This window comes from Pelophylax lessonae (genome assembly GCF_965119305.1).
Source record: "Pelophylax lessonae genome assembly, chromosome: 4".
Lineage (NCBI taxonomy): Eukaryota > Metazoa > Chordata > Amphibia > Anura > Ranidae > Pelophylax > Pelophylax lessonae.
Genome location: NC_138771.1, coordinates 174,065,803 through 174,081,541, shown reverse-complemented (window position 1 = coordinate 174,081,541; position 15,739 = coordinate 174,065,803). Strand labels below are relative to the sequence as shown.

The 15,739-nt window shown below is 42.3% G+C and overlaps 1 protein-coding gene across 1 annotated transcript in view; it reads right to left on the bottom strand.

Moving 5' to 3' along the window:
* Window positions 1-10,764: 10,764 nt before the first annotated feature.
* The window catches only part of ECHDC3 (enoyl-CoA hydratase domain containing 3), a 35,367-nt gene continuing 30,392 nt past the window's right edge, over window positions 10,765-15,739 (bottom strand). Inside the window, exons 4-5 of the mRNA XM_082256578.1 lie at window positions 13,458-13,658; window positions 10,765-11,137 (exon numbers count right to left, since the gene is read on the bottom strand). Coding sequence (XP_082112704.1) covers window positions 10,826-11,137; window positions 13,458-13,658 — 513 coding nt within the window. The 3' untranslated portion in view covers window positions 10,765-10,825. The remainder of the gene's footprint in view (window positions 11,138-13,457; window positions 13,659-15,739) is intronic.

Below are 15,739 nucleotides of genomic sequence, written 5' to 3'. Positions count from 1 at the left end.
CTTCTCAAGAAGTCCACTTGCCCCCTTCCTTTTGGAGCTGGGGAGACCGGGCGGCATTCACTATAGTCTGGCAGAGCTGCATCAGTGGTCTGGACTGACTGCTGGGTCTCCTCAACCCCTTGGGGATCACTGCATTTTGATGTGTGACTAACTCGTTGCCCACCAGTATTGATATATATTGATGTTTCTCGAATATTCATGTTTTTTCTTTTCTCCCTTTCTCTCTCATCTTCTCTCGTCTCTTCCCCTCCACTCTCTGTTTTCTCTACTGAGCTAGGTGGATATTTACTCAGAAGACCAGTGTTCTGTTGATATGATGTCCACTCTAACGCTTCTTTCTTAGAACGTCAGAGGCCTAAATTCTGCCACGAAACGTCACCAAGTAATAAGAGAACTAAAAAATGCCTCCTGCTCCATCACCTTTTTACAGGAAACCCATTTACACATTCTACCTCTGTAAGCAGGGCCGCTGATAGGGCAGTACAACCGGCCCTGTTGTACCGGGCCCGGCCCCATTAGCTCCACAAGGGGGCCCGGGCAGCAGTCCAGTTATTTTCTCCATGAAAAAAAAAAAAAAAGTAGGATTTCGCATACACTTTTACTGGGGGGTACGTGGGGGGTATAAATACATTTTCCTGGGCCCCGTTCAGCCAACAGAGGGGCCCAAGAGTTGAATGCAGTAGAGGGACTTTTTTCTTATTTTCGGGCGCATGCGTACAAAGCGCCGTTGTCCAGTGATGATCTGCTGCCATATAGTTCCGGCAAGCCGGCTGCCACTGCCCACTGTGTTCCCTGGCGGAGGGATATTACATTGCTCTGCTCAGCTCCCGCCTCCCGTCCTCAGCCTCAGGTGCTGAAACTAGTGTGAGTGAGGTGACAAGCGGCTCAGCAGGCGACAGAGGAGCAGGAGGAAAACGTGGCTGCATTGGACACAGTGAGTGCAGAATAAAGTATAGAGTCCTCACTGTGTCCTATGATGATCTTCAGCATGAAAAATCAGACAGGCTGCCCAGTCAGCACATGCCCTGTCAGTGTATCACATGACTGTTAAGTGCTGACTTTGACTTTGTTAACTTATGGCTGTACTGAGTGTTACAGACTGTAACACAGTGCAGCTATAATAAAGTCAGCACCCCCAGCAGCCAAGTGACACACTGACAGGGCATGTGCTGCATGTGTGATTTTCATGCTGAAGATCATAAAACACAATGAGATGCTACTTTACACCTGCGTTGGGGGGGCAGTAAACGTGCAGCTGAGCTCTGCATTTTTACTCCCCCCCCCCCAAACAATCCCCTTTAACTGCTTCCTGCTCAGCGATGTACAATTGACGGAAGGGGGTCCCTCCCACCAATGCCCTTACCGGGTTCTCCTAACCTAAGCGATGGGGGAGCTTGTTAATAAGGCGACCAGCAACATTCACTTGCTGGGACACAGTGAGAGGAACTGATGTTCCTCCCACTGTGTGACATCAGAAAACGGAAGCGATGAGGATTTTATTATTTCTGGTTTCTGTCTCATGTAACCAAGCCATTACCGGCTTGAACAAGCATCTGATCAAACCGATCCTGGTTTGATTAGATGCTTTGGAGGGCAGAGGAGAGATTTGGGGTCTAACAGAGCCCAGACCTCTCCATAAGGAGGACCTGTCATGGCCCATGCTATCACAAGGGATGTTGTTCATCCCTTCTGATAGCAATAAAAGAGATAAAAAAGAAATGTAAAGATAAAAAAAAAAAAAGAATGTTAAATAAAATAAAATGTAAAACTTTTTGTTAAAGCTCCCGTTCCCCTGTGCTCATGCGCAATTGTGAATGCACACGTTAGTCCCGCACGTATATGTAAATGGTGACAAACCTGCATTTTGTTTTAAGGTGGGGCCAGGGGTGGGTCGAGGGTGGGGTTAAAGGGGGCCCCGTCAGGTAGGTTGTACGGGGCCCCATCATTTCTAACAGCAGCCCTGTCTGTAAGGCTTTCCTCTCCTCAATACCAACAGTGGTATTATAGTCTATCTGATACTAACAAAGCTAAAAGAGTGGCCATCATGTTCAGCAAGAACATATCTTTCCAACTTTTAGACATGATGGCAGATGATCATGGTCGTTATTTGTTCATAAGAGGCTCTATAGGTAACACCCAATGCACTCTAGTGAACATTTATGGGCCGAACTATCACCACCCAGTCTTTATGTCACAAATCCTAACAAAACTGGCTGATTTTGGCAAGGGGATTATAATTCTAGCAGGGGACATCAACATGCCACTAGACCCTATTCTAGACACTTCAAAGGCTCGCTCTGCTATTTCCTTCAAACAATTGTCCTCAATTAGGAAAAAACGTCACGATTTACAGCTAATGGACGCCTGGCGACTACTTCACCCTAAAACCAAGGACTACTCTTATTACCCTAAAATTCACGACTCTCGTTCCCGAATTGACAATATTTTTATTGATCTTTAGCTTCCTCTCCTTTGCTCAGCCTCCATTTCAGATCACGCTCCTGTTTCAGTTTGTTTAACCATGCCCTCTTTGCTTGCTTGTGCCAACAACTGGAAATTAAATAACTGTCTCCTCCCAAATCCTGCAGATGTCTCCATGTTATCTGCATCTTTGCGGCACTATTTTGCGGAAAATTCTGCTGCAGAAATTCCCACGTCCCTGCTATGGTAGGCCTACAAGGCTGCAAGGAAAAAAAGAGAACATGGCCAACTCCTCAAAGACACTCTGTTACAGGTTGCTGAGCTGGAAAAAAGGCTCATAAACTGTCATTACATAAGTCGCATCTTGAGGCCCTAATGCAAAAGAGACAGAATCTTAAAGCCCTTCTTAACCTAGACATTATGAAGTTCTACCTAGTTTCAGAAAAAATATGAATGGGGCAATAAACCCGGTAAGCAGTTAGCACGTTCCCTGAGAGAAAAAAAATCCGCAATTTTCATATCAAAAATTAGGCTCCCCTCAGGAGAAATGGCACACTCCTCTCCCCAAATTGCCACGACTTTATAGAGAATTTTATACCAACCTATTGAACATTCAGGGAAATCTTGTCCATATCTCTGGAAGACAAATGTAAACGCATACTCACCGATCTTAAACAGGCTAAACTCCCCAAACTCTCCAAAAAAGCACTCAATCGGTTGGAAGCTGACTTCTCTGTTGAAGAGTTTCAATCCGCCCTAAAATCCATACCACTTGGCAAAGCCCTAGGACCAGATGGCTATACAGCCTTGTATTACAAGACTTTTGGAGATCTCTTGCTGCCGCACTTGACAGCATATGCCAACTCTATTACAAACTGCAGAGGCTTACGTTCGGAGTCTCTCTCTGCTCATATCACGATACTACCTAAACCAGGCAAAGATCCTACTTGCTGCAGCAGCTACCGTCCCATCTAGCTGGTAAACATAGATGTAAAACTGTATTCTAAGGTCCTTCTCCTGAAATGGGTCTCCACTGCCCATACTGGCTTCATACCCGGTAGAGAAGCCAGGGACAACTCCCTATGCGCTCTCTCAATAATCCATTATGTCCGCAGCTACTCCCAACCCACCCTTCTATCCACAGATGCTGAAAAAGCTTTTTATATGGTGGATTGGGAATACCTCATGACCATCCTCAGCCACTTTGGAGTAGGTCTCAGCCACTTTGGAGTAGGTCCAAAAATGTACAATCGGATCTCGTCTCTCTACTACAATCCCACTGCACAGATTTGTATGAACGACCTGCTGCGGGATTCCTTCTCACTAGGCAAGGCTGCTCTCTCTCCCCTTTACTGTTTGCCATCACACTTGAACATTTCCTGGCCTCTATTAGAAATAATAATGACATACAAGGCGTAACAATAGGCTCCGAAACTCATAAATATGCCGCATATGCGGATAATATTTTGTTTTTCATTCAACAACCGTGTACCTACCTGCCAAACTTAGAGGCCTTTCACACATTCCAATCGCTTTCCAATTTTAAAATAAATCTCACAAAATCAGAAATTTTAAATATTAACATTCTGCCCACAGAAGCAAATCTGTTAAACCCCCTTTTCCCCTTTTAATTGAGATCTAAAAATTTAAAATACTCAGGCTACATTCACACCCGAGCGTAGCGTTTTTCGCGCGTTTTTACCGCAATTTTTACCGCGATTTTTGTGCAGGCGTTTTTAGATTGAATAGAGACCAATGGAAAACGCCTGTAATCTGCCCAAAAAGAAGCTCATGTACTTTTTTGAGCATTGGGCGTTTTGTAAACAGCATCAAAACGCTCAGATGTGAACAGGGGCCATTGAAATGAATAGGATTTGTCTTGTTGGGCGTTTTGAGAGCTGATCCTAGAGCAGAAAAACGCCCCAAAAACGCCCCAAAACGCCTACATGTGAACGGAGCCTTAGGCATTTTCCTCACCAGCATCTACATTCTCTTTTCAAGCACAATTACATCCCCTTGCTAAATAACAATAAATCTGACCTCCGAAAATGGTCCTCCTTGTCCCACACATGGCTAGATAAAATTATTATTAAAATTAATATTCTTCCATGAATTCGATTTGTTTTTCAAATGTTACCATTCGGTTTGCCTATTGGCTTCTTTTCAATATTACAGACAATTTTCTCTCGCTACGTCTGGTGAGATAAACACCCCCGAATTTCTGGATCAACTTTATTCTGATCCAAGCGTTCTGGGGGTCTTGCTCTTCCAGACATTAAGGCATATTATCATGCTATTGTTTTGACCCATCTTTCAGACTGGAAATATGCTAGTAAAACCAAGTTATGGGTTCAGTTGTAATTAAGTTTAAGTGAGGCAGATCTCACTACTGTCTCGTGGATACCACGCTCATCAAGAACTCTCGCTTTGTCCACCCAACCTTTAACTATCTCCTCGTATGATATCTGGCAGTCGTTCCATAAAACATACTCATGGTCTTATGACTCTCCATTGATGCCTCTCTTGAACCACAACTTTTTCCTGCCTGGCTCTCTGGACAAAGGCTTCAAATCTTGGTCCCCCCGAGGGCCCTTTGTTACTCCAACACATTATCCATTCCAACTCTCCCAAACCCCTTCAATCTCTAGTGGGAACCAAATCAATTACGTTTATGGACAAATGGAGACACAACCAGCTACTTCTATTTCTTCATTCGTTGCCTTACCCATTAGGGACCTGAAGCCAATTGAATCCATATTCCAACACAAGAACCCTCCACTTCACTGTGTGCCAGTTTTACAAAGCTCTCATCACACTTTGGGGTCCCCCCTATCCAGAGTATCTTGATAAATGGCAATCGGAGCTCCACTCACTTCTAACGGATAAGCAGGACAACAAAATTCTACTCCTCTCTCATTCCTCCTCAATCTCATACAAAATGTCTGAAACCAACTACAAGCTTCTGGTCAGATGGCATTTCACCCCACTCAAGCTACACAACATGTTCCCCTCAAGATCCCTGTTGTGTTGGAGCAAATGTGGGAACACTGCATCTCACTCTCATATATGGTGGGAATGCCCGCTGATCCGTCCCTACTGGACTGAGTTTATCCGTCTTATAAACCAAATAACTAAATTATCTATCCCTCTAGACCCTTGGACGGTTTTATTGCATAGTACTCAGGAACCAGTTGGCTTTTATAAGCGATCCCTCACACCTCATTTACTAAACACGACAAAAGCTCTCATTCTGGTTATGTGGGGTCGTCCTGAGATCCCTACATTAAAGCAATGGCTTCATAAAATAGATTAAGTCTGCCTTCTAGAAGAGAGAGCTTACTTACATATCCAAAGGTAATGTTGACAGACATGCTAACATATGGGCCAACTGGTTTGAATACAAAAACTCTACCAGTTACAGGGGGTAATGATCAATACATTTCATCTCTCAGTTCAGTAATATAACACTAATACCACTGTTCTTATGGTTTCAATGTCACTGATAATTGGATCTTTGTTTATTCCTCTCCAGAAGATCATTCCACTAAACTCTAGCATTTCCACCTTCTTAAATTCCCTCTACTTTCACAATTCTACCTATCCTTCTCCTATCTTTTCTCTTTTATCTATTCCAATTTTCTTTGTAGATCCTTTTTATTTTTATGCTCTGGCGTTAGAACATAATCTTCCTATTGTTAACCCGGACTCAGGTCGTTGTACTTGGTTATATCTCCACGTTCTAATTCTTGATACCCCTAGTGGTCTTCGGGTAAATCTTACTTATTTGATATCGTTTACATTATGGAAATTGTTTGTTTCTGTACTTCTCCTGTATATCACCATTTTTCTTGAATAAATAAATGTTAAAAAAAAAACAGGAGGTAGGGGCCAGGAGAGGGACCCGAGAAGAGGAGGATCTGGGCCACTCTCTGCAAAACCCACTGCACAGAGCAGGTAAGTATGATGTTTATTTATTTGTTTTTTTTTAAAAACAAGACTTTACAATCAGTTTAACTTACAGAAAGTGAAGAAAAAGGAACATTAGGCTTTTCCAAAAAAATAGCAGTGTCTGCATTTTTCTTTACAAACTCAAGCATTTACTTTATAAACTGAAAAATGCTTGAAAATTTAGCTTTCCTGTGAATCACTGAACTAACATTTAGTTATATAACCACTGTTTGCAAACTGCTTCACATCTGTGTTACATGGAGTTGACCAACTTCTGGCACCTGTGAACAAGTATTCAAGCCCAGGTAGTTTTCTATTGGATTAAGGTCTGGGGATTGGGCTAGCCACTCCATAATGTTAATCTTGTTGGTCTGAAACCAAGATGCTGCTAACTTACTGGTGTGTTTGGGGTCATTGTCTTGTTGAAACACTAATTTCAAGGGCATTTCTTTCTCAGAATAAGGTAACATGACCTCTTCAAGTATTTTGATGTGTTAAAACTGATACATAATCTCTGGTATGCAATAAATAGGTCCAACACCATAGTATGAGAAACATTCCCATATCATGATGCTTGCTCCACCATGCTTCACTGTCTTTACAGTCTACTGTTGTTGAATTCAGTGTTTGGGGTTCATCTGACAAACTGTGTGGCCTCTAGACCCAAAAAGAATAATTTTGGTTTCATCAGTCCACAAAATGTTGCGCCATTTCTCTTTAGGCCAGTGAATGTGTTCCTTGGCAAATTGGAACCTCTTTAGTACATGTTGTCATTTTTTCAACAATGGGACTTTGTGGGGCCTTCTTGGCGATAGTTTGGCTTCACATAGGCGTCTTCTATTTGTTACAGAAACTTTAGAACTTCTTTGATCACCCTGGATGAATCATTGGCGAGTTTATTTGCCATTTTGGCTATTCTTTGATCCATTCAAATGGTAATTTACAGTTTTCTTCCACATCTTTCTGGTTTTGGTTGCCATTATAAAGCAATTGAGACCGTTTTCGCTGAGCAGCCTATCAGTTTCTGCACTTCTTTATATGTTTTCCCCTCTCCAAACAACTTTTTATTTGAAGTACGCTGTTCTTTTGAACAATGTCTGGAACAACGCATTTTACTCAGATTTTCAGAGAGAAATGCACTATATCCAGCATGTACAATATTTGCTGCCTTCGTCCTTAACTAAGGACCACCTGTTTTTTCACAGACTGAATGACCTCACAAATTCATCTCCACACTGCTATTATTTTGAACACGCCACTTTTAACCACTTAAGCCCCGGAGGATTTGGCTGCTAAAGGACCAGGGGTTTTTTTGCGATTTTTTACTGCGTGACTTTAACGGACAATTGCGCGGTCGTGCGACGCTGTACCTAAACGAATTTGACGTCCTTTTTTTCCCACAAACAGAGCTTTCTTTTGGTGGTATTTGATCACCTGTGCGATTTTTTGATCACGCGCTATAAACAAAAAAAGAGCGTAAATTTTGCAAAAATAACAATATTTTTCACATTTTTTTATATGAAATTCCCCAAAAAAAAAAGTAAAAATCAAAATTTTTTAACATTTTTAGGCCAATTTGTTTTATGCTACCTATGTTTGGTAAAAAAAAATCGCAAAAAGCGTATTTTGATTGGTTTGCGCAAAAGTTATCGCGTTTACTAACAAAGAGAAAGATTTTTGTCATTTTTGGTGTTTTTTTTTTAACGCATAATGGCGGCGATCTGTGATTTTTTTTTCGGTACTGCGACATTGCGGCGGACAGATCGGACCCTTGACTGACATTTTTGACACTTTTGGGGTTACCAGTGACATTACTGCAGTAATCAGTGCTATACATATGCACTGTTACTGCAAAAATGACACTGGCAGGGAAGGGGTTAACTTTATTGGACAGGGAGGGGTTAAGTGTGTCCTGGGGGCGTGCTTTCTACTGTGTAGGGACATGGCTATTTGTGTAAAAGCAAAGATCAACCGTTCTACATAGTAGAACGGTCAGATCTTCACTTTTACACAGGGAGAACTGACAGGCAGCTTGTTTACACAAGCTGCTCTGTCTTTCTCCCTTCACAGGAGCGATCGTAGTGTGGCCGGCGGACATCGAGTCCGCCGGTCACACGCACTGACTTGCCTGTGAACGAGCCGCGGCGGGCGCGCGCCCGCCCGCGATAGGCTCGCAAGTCAGTGACAGGCGAGTGACGTACCGATACGTCACTCTGCCTGGCCGGGGCTGACCGCCGCAGTATATAGTCGTGCGGCGGTCGGCAACCGGTTAAGTAATGATTCAAAGAAACAGCAGTACAGTACTCTGACAAAGTAAGGCCCCTTTCTCGTGGAGCGGATCCACTCGGCGGACTCTGCTAGCTCAGTGGGGATCGCTCCGTTGATTTTGCAAAGAATTGTGGGAAAAAATGCCAAATTCAAAAAACTTACCATGCCTCTTACTAAATACCTTGGGATGTCTACTTTCCAAAAAGGGGTCATTTGGGGGGTATTTGTACTTTCCTTACTTGTTAGTGTCACAAGAAATAAGATAGGCCGTCAGTACATCAGGTGTGACCAATTTTCAATGATTGCCTCCATAGCTTGTAGACTCTATAACCTTCAAAAAAATAAAATAATATATACCGTATATACTTGAGTAGAAGCTGAATTTTTCAGCATGTTTTTTTATGCTGAAAAAGCCCCCCTCGGCTTATACTCAAGTCACGGTCTCACTTACCTTTTCCCCGGTCAGTGCGCATGCACCGCCGCTCAGGAAAGCCCGCACACGATCGGCTATTCCCAGGAAGAAGGCGCATGCACGGTGATGTGTTGGCGCCATTTTTAAATGTAAAGCGGAAAGGTGAGACTCCTCCGCAGCCCCTGCATCTCCTCAGGAGATGCAGTGCTGCGGGCATGGTACAGGAGACCTGTACCATGCCCGCAGCACTGCATCTCCAGTAGCATGCCTGTACCATCTGTGCGAAGCATGTACCATCTGTGCCATGCCTGTACCATCTCCTGTGCCATGCCTGAACCATCTCTTGTACCATGCCCACAGTCCTCCATCTCCAGTACTATGTCCGAAGCCCTGGCACCATGCCCGCAGCCCCTGTTTTGGGTCTCGTGGTGGTCCAGTTGGGTCCAGTAGCTGCTGCATTTCCCAACCTAGGCTTATACTCGAGTCAATACGTTTTCCCATTTTCTTGTGGTAAAATTAGGTGCTTTGGCTTATATTCAGGTCGGCTTATACTCGAGTATATACGGTACTTATTTGGTTTATGTTTACCAAAGATATGTAGCAGTATAACTTTTGGCCAAAATGTATGAAGAAAAATTATTTGAAAAATGTTATAACAAAAACCAAGAAAAATGCATTGTTCTTTACAAAATTGACAGTCTTTTTTCATTTATAGTGCAAAAAATAAAAACCCCAGTGGTAATTAAATACCACCAAAATAAAGCTCTATTTATGTGAAAAAAGGCCAAAAATTCATATTGGTACAGTGTTGCATGACGGAGTATTTGTCATTCAAAATGTGAGAGCACTAAAAGCTGAAAATTGGCCTGGTTAGGAAGATGGTTTAAGTGCCCAGGTGGCAAGTGGTTTAAAAGCTGTGCTGCTATCTACAGTTTGCAGGTAGAAATGCTTTCCTCATAGAGATGGCTGTACTAACAAGTGTAAAGGCCTAACAAGCAAGAGCTACAATCTTCCTCATTAAAAGGCCTGAACCAAAAGCTAAAGATAGGACAGTACTAGGGAGCAACAGGAAAGCTTCACTACAAGAGAGACTGTCGAGATCAAGTACCCGTTTCCCTGTGATTGCTAAATGAGTGCAGTCCTGTTTGCTAAGGAAATCATAGACCAGCTATATAACTAATGCTAAGTGACTTTTAGTGTATGCCTGTTGCATACAAACAATTGCAATTGATAGAATTGTATGTGGGTATGTATGCATATTAGTAGCACCGTGTCTTGTATTGTTCTCCTGTAACTGTAACTAATATGTATGTGCATCATTCTTGTTAAGTAAAAGTACATTACCATACTACTAGTTTTATTTTCTTAGGTTAATGCAAGAATAAGACCAACAACCAAAAAGATAAAAGCAAAATAGGCCTCTTTTTTTTAAGGAAAATAGAAGCATTGCCATGTGATGACACTGACACCTGTAACAGCAGTAAAAATGAAAGTTCAAAAAAAAAAAAGTTGTGAGCAAAGCACAATCATGTGACATGACCAGCTCTCCTCCAATAACAGAACACTCTGTGCTGCTATACACAGAGAAAAAACTCCATGGGGCAACAAAGCTCCACATCACAGCCTGTATTTTATAAATAATTCATCAATTTTAATTGTGTTTTAAAATCACAGGTAAATCGTTTGAAGCAATGTCATTTTCTTGTTATTCTCAAACATTATGTTAATTATAAATAGATAGTTCAGTGTATTTTTGTTTAACTAGCTATGGCAATGTTAGTTAGTCCACAGTGGCTTCCTTTTTTGTGTGAAGGCCTCTATTCCTTCTTGGCCATCCTTTAAGTCAAGGTTTTCAAGCATGACTTGTGATGTAAGCTCATAAGCCTCTTCTAGGCTTTGTGAAATTTGCTTATAAAAAGTAGCTTTTCCCAGTGCAACTACAGAACGACTGGCTTTGCAAATTTTGCTAGCAATCCTTATTGTTTCAGTTTCTAGGTTCTCCTCAGGCACCACTTTACTGACAAGGCCATGCATTAAAGCATCATAGGCTGATATTGGTTCACCTGTAAACAGCATTTCCAAGGCTACCTGCAAGAAAAAAACAAGTTTGAGGAAAAAGTGGAAAAAGTCTCTACACTGCAACAATCTGACAACCAGTATAATATAAATTAAAGAAGCCATAAATTAAATTAAATAACCTATAAATGTTAGATGGATGTGCAGGCTTCTGTTTTCTAAGCATGCTTCACTGTAATCAGTTGTACAGCAATTGATTGTTTTTGTCTGGGATTCCCAGCTGGATATTTGATTTCCCCTATTTGCCTTTTGAAGACATTTCCAGAATATAGAGCAGGGAGTGTCAAATATCCAGTAGGAATATTTATCATGCCTCAGCCAATCCCTGGAAGGAGGCATCCGGAAGGGTGCTGGTGAGGTGATTAAAGCTTGGGAAGACTTTCCAGAGTGTTCTTTCACCTCCAGGGAGTGTTCTAGTTTTCCTGGGACTGCTGCCCCTGGAAGATAGCTAGTGAGACAAGGAAAAGGCCCCAACAGGAGATGGGCTGGCTCTGGAAAGACTGATAAAGGATAATTGTGGGAAGGCGCATTCTGAAGTTCATGTCTGGAGAAGGATCTTTTATTTCCCTAACAGAGTATCTCCCTGGGGAAGCTGGATCGCAATCAGCTTATGGGATGGTGTGAGCAAGACCGGATTTGGCACTTTCATGCGTGACTGCAGTTTAGAGAAGCTTGGTGAGACGCTGCTCGCCTATTATTTTTTCGCTGTCATTTGGAGTATCCTGATCCCTTAACCCCTCTCATGTTAAAGTTAATATAATATAGATAGTATAAATATATAAATTTCAAAAAGACATCCCTCAGACTGAGCCTAAATTGTCTGTGTGCATGGAACTGTGCTTGTGTCTGGCAGCCTGAAAGACCCCTCTTCGGGGGTCAGCACTACACATAGCAAAGGTGTGCGGACAGTCACCCTTGGTCCTGGGATTATCTGAAAAGAAACTGCAATAAGCATTAAAAAAAAAATTCAGCCAGTGAGTCAACTATTTAATTTAGAATGATGTGAGGGTAGTGCGTGCTGGTATCTTGATGTATTAAACTGTCACCCAACCTAACTGAAATCAAGGGTTTTAAAAGAAATATGCCCAAAGCTTTTTTGTCATACTTTTCTGGGTCATAGGAGTGCACTTGTGCAATCCTGTGACCCAGAATCAGTTGACAGTGGGCTAAAAGCCCGCTGTCAGCTGATATCACAGACCCAATCCAGGCTCTGCAGGGTTCCCAACGATAATATCAGGATATACCCAGATGCCTGACTGGTAGCTAGCTCAGCCTCTCAGTGCTCTGCTAAGAGCCTGAGCCAGCCGCTCCTGCCCCTTCCACAGCCGGTGCTCCAGTTAAAACTGGAGGGGCAGAACAGAGAGCAGTGACTGACAGTCACCACTCTCAACTCAGTGAAGATCGAAACCTGAGAGATCTGCAGTCACATAATTTTTCAGTTCTCAGGCTAAGAGCCCAGTGGGGGACAGCTGCAGCAATGGGTCGATGCTGCAGTCATATAGGTGAGTATGTGTGTTTGTTTTTTCAAACCTGAACTTAATTTTTAATCATCTACAGTATGTCTATAGGGTACATTTAATAGTAATTGAGTTTCTGCACCTGAGGGGTGAAAACCCAGTGGTTTACTGTTGCGCAGCTGTCAGTTTCAGTAGAGGGTGTGATTCAGCGCATTACACAACTCCAGTTTTTTTTCCAAACAAACTTTATGTGAAGTGCACAAAATTGACACTTCATTCATGTCACTGTACTGCTGTACATTGACATACAATCCTGTCCATTGCGCTGCCCCATGCCTGCATTTTATCTCAGAACACGGCAACTCAGCTGTGGGCTGCTTTGCAGTGTGAGTAGGACATAAAGAAAACAAATGTTTTCTGTGTGTCCTAGTGGTGGCTGTCCTTCTTCCAGCGCAGAAAAACTCCAGTCAAGGCACATTGTAACAATGTAATTGAATTTGCCTGTATAGCAGAGCCAAATGGTTTATATTTCAGGGCACATTCTAGTACACTACAGTATTTAGTCTTGCTGCACATGGATTTTCCATATATAAAAAAACCCATGAAGTCTAAGAGAGAAAGTGTGCTTATTTGTTCAACAGTCAAAATACAGAAAGGAAGAGGGACTACGATTGGATGCTCATTTGTGGATCTTGTCACAACAAGATAGCGGCAGTGCACAAGCAATCTGCAATTTCTTTCCACATTGATAAGGCACAGTATGCATACAAATAGTAGACACTTTGGACGATAGAAACCACAAGAATAAAGCAATCCTGACTTGGCTTTCTTTTTCTGTGGTTTTCAACCAGTAATAAAAATAGATGAACTCTAACCTTTCTTGGCACGGCTCTTCCCAAAGCAACAGCAGGAGTGGAGCAGAAAAGTCCAACATTCACACCAGGTGTAGCAAACTTGGATTTGTCAGATGCCACAGCTATATCACAGCTGGCAACAAGCTGGCATCCTGCGGCTGTAGCCAATCCATTAACCTGAGCTATAACAGGAACAGGAATGGTCTGGATTGTTTTCATAAGCTGCAAACAACAACAATCTTTATTACCAGTCAAATGGTTTACAAAAATTGAAAGCAGAAAAGATATTGTAATTTATGTACAGGCTTACTTACTGTGGATTAGTAAAAACACATGTACACTAACATTTCCACATGACCCTTCCCATAAAAAAAAACTAAAAAAAAAAACACAAACTTTTACAACAATCCAAGTACACATTCCAATAAACCCAAAAATGAAGTCTTAAAGGGGATACCCATTCCATTTTCACTTCATCTTATGGGTTACAGAAAAGTACACTGTGCCCTGGAGTGCTTAACTCTATTCACTACTAACAACCCTCACACAAAGCTGACAAATGTTGAGTGACCCAAGCTCAACTGGGTCTTCAGCAACAGAATATTAAGGGTCAAACTCTGCTGCACAAGGCTGCCAGGGGATGCTTTTTTTGTTTTCTCATTAAAAGTTTAAAATCGTTCAAGACAATAGCTTACCTAATTAAAGTAGTAAATTAAAACTGCCAGTGCTAGCTTCCATCTGAAAATGCTACCCCCCTGGCTGTGCCTGCCTTTGATACATTTAAGTGTTAAGTGAGACACCTAGATGCTGTAAGTGTGGGTAAGGATTCCTCGTCTCTGCTTGATCTGGATCAATGACTCTGAAAACACACACACACATTAAATCAAATGTATATTACGAGTAAAAAAATGTTGAAAGAAACTGATTACATGCTGTGTACACTGTTGTGAACAACTGTGAATGGAGAGACACTGAGGGAAAAAAAAAAAAAAAAAAAGAGTCATTTTAAATAAAAATATATATTTCAAAGTTGTGAACAAACATTTTGTGAATCCACAAATTGCTAATGACCCCGCTCTCTGATAAGCCTTCAGAAACCATTACACGCACAAAAGGGAACATATTTTAAATAGAGAATTTATGGTGGATCACAATGGGGCAACAATGGGGCAAAACTTTGTACTGTTTAAAAAACCAACTATTTCAAAATCCTCTATCATTGGTATCGCCCCACTGCCTTTTTATAACCCCTCTATTCTAGCATATCACACTACAGTTGAAGATGCCTTAGACACGGGTGACCTTGTTCCATCTAATATGGACCTGCTCTAAGATATAGCCATTGTGGCAGAAACCCTTATCCACACTTGTTTGCATACTTGACTGCTTAATGTGTCCACCCACCTTCTGGGTCTTCCACCCTCTAATGTGCCTAACATGCCATAAAGTTAAAGTTACTCATACATGTATTAAACTCTTGACTTATACTGTCTTATTCAAGAAAACGGAATTTTTGTAAAATCTTACCTGTAAAATTCCTTTCTCTGAGTCCTCCGACAGTCGCCGCCTCTTCATATTCGTCACATATGGGGTATTAGACTTTGCTCCGAAGGAGTAGCTAGGCAACAGAATATGTTAACAATAAAGCTTTAACATATCCCACCCTCAAGGGGTGGTCCCCTCAGTCAATACCCTCCTACTTCCTGCAACCATATCTCAGTTTTAGTGGAATAGCAGTAGAGTATACATTCAAACCCCAAAAGAGGGGCAGGGGGCGGCGACTGTCGGAGGACTCAGAGAAAGGAATTTTACAGGTAAGATTTTACAAAAATTCCGTTTTCTCTTACGTCCTCCGACAGTCGCCGCCTCTTCATATTCGTCACATATGGGGACGTCCCAAAGCAGTGCAAACATGAGGGGTGGGAAACGCATCCGCGCCAAAAGGCAACGCAGTCTCCACATCAAAGAAAGGAACCTTACCAAAGGAAGGAAACCAGCTGGGCAACAGCAAAAATAAGTGCTCAACAGGAGCAACAACCCAGGAAAAGACAAAAAACCCAGGGGATACAAAAAACAATCCCAACAGCCAGGAGTCCCCAACAAGGGACCCTAGGGAACAGCCGCACTAAGAACCTTGCGGCCAAAGGAAGCATCCGCCGATGCCTGAACATCTACTTTGTAGAATCTTGTGAAAGTGTGCACGGTCGACCAAGTCGCCGCCTTACACATCTGGGCTACAGAAGCCCCATGACGGCAGGCCCAAGACGTACTCAGAGATCTAGTAGAGTGCGCCTTCACAGGCA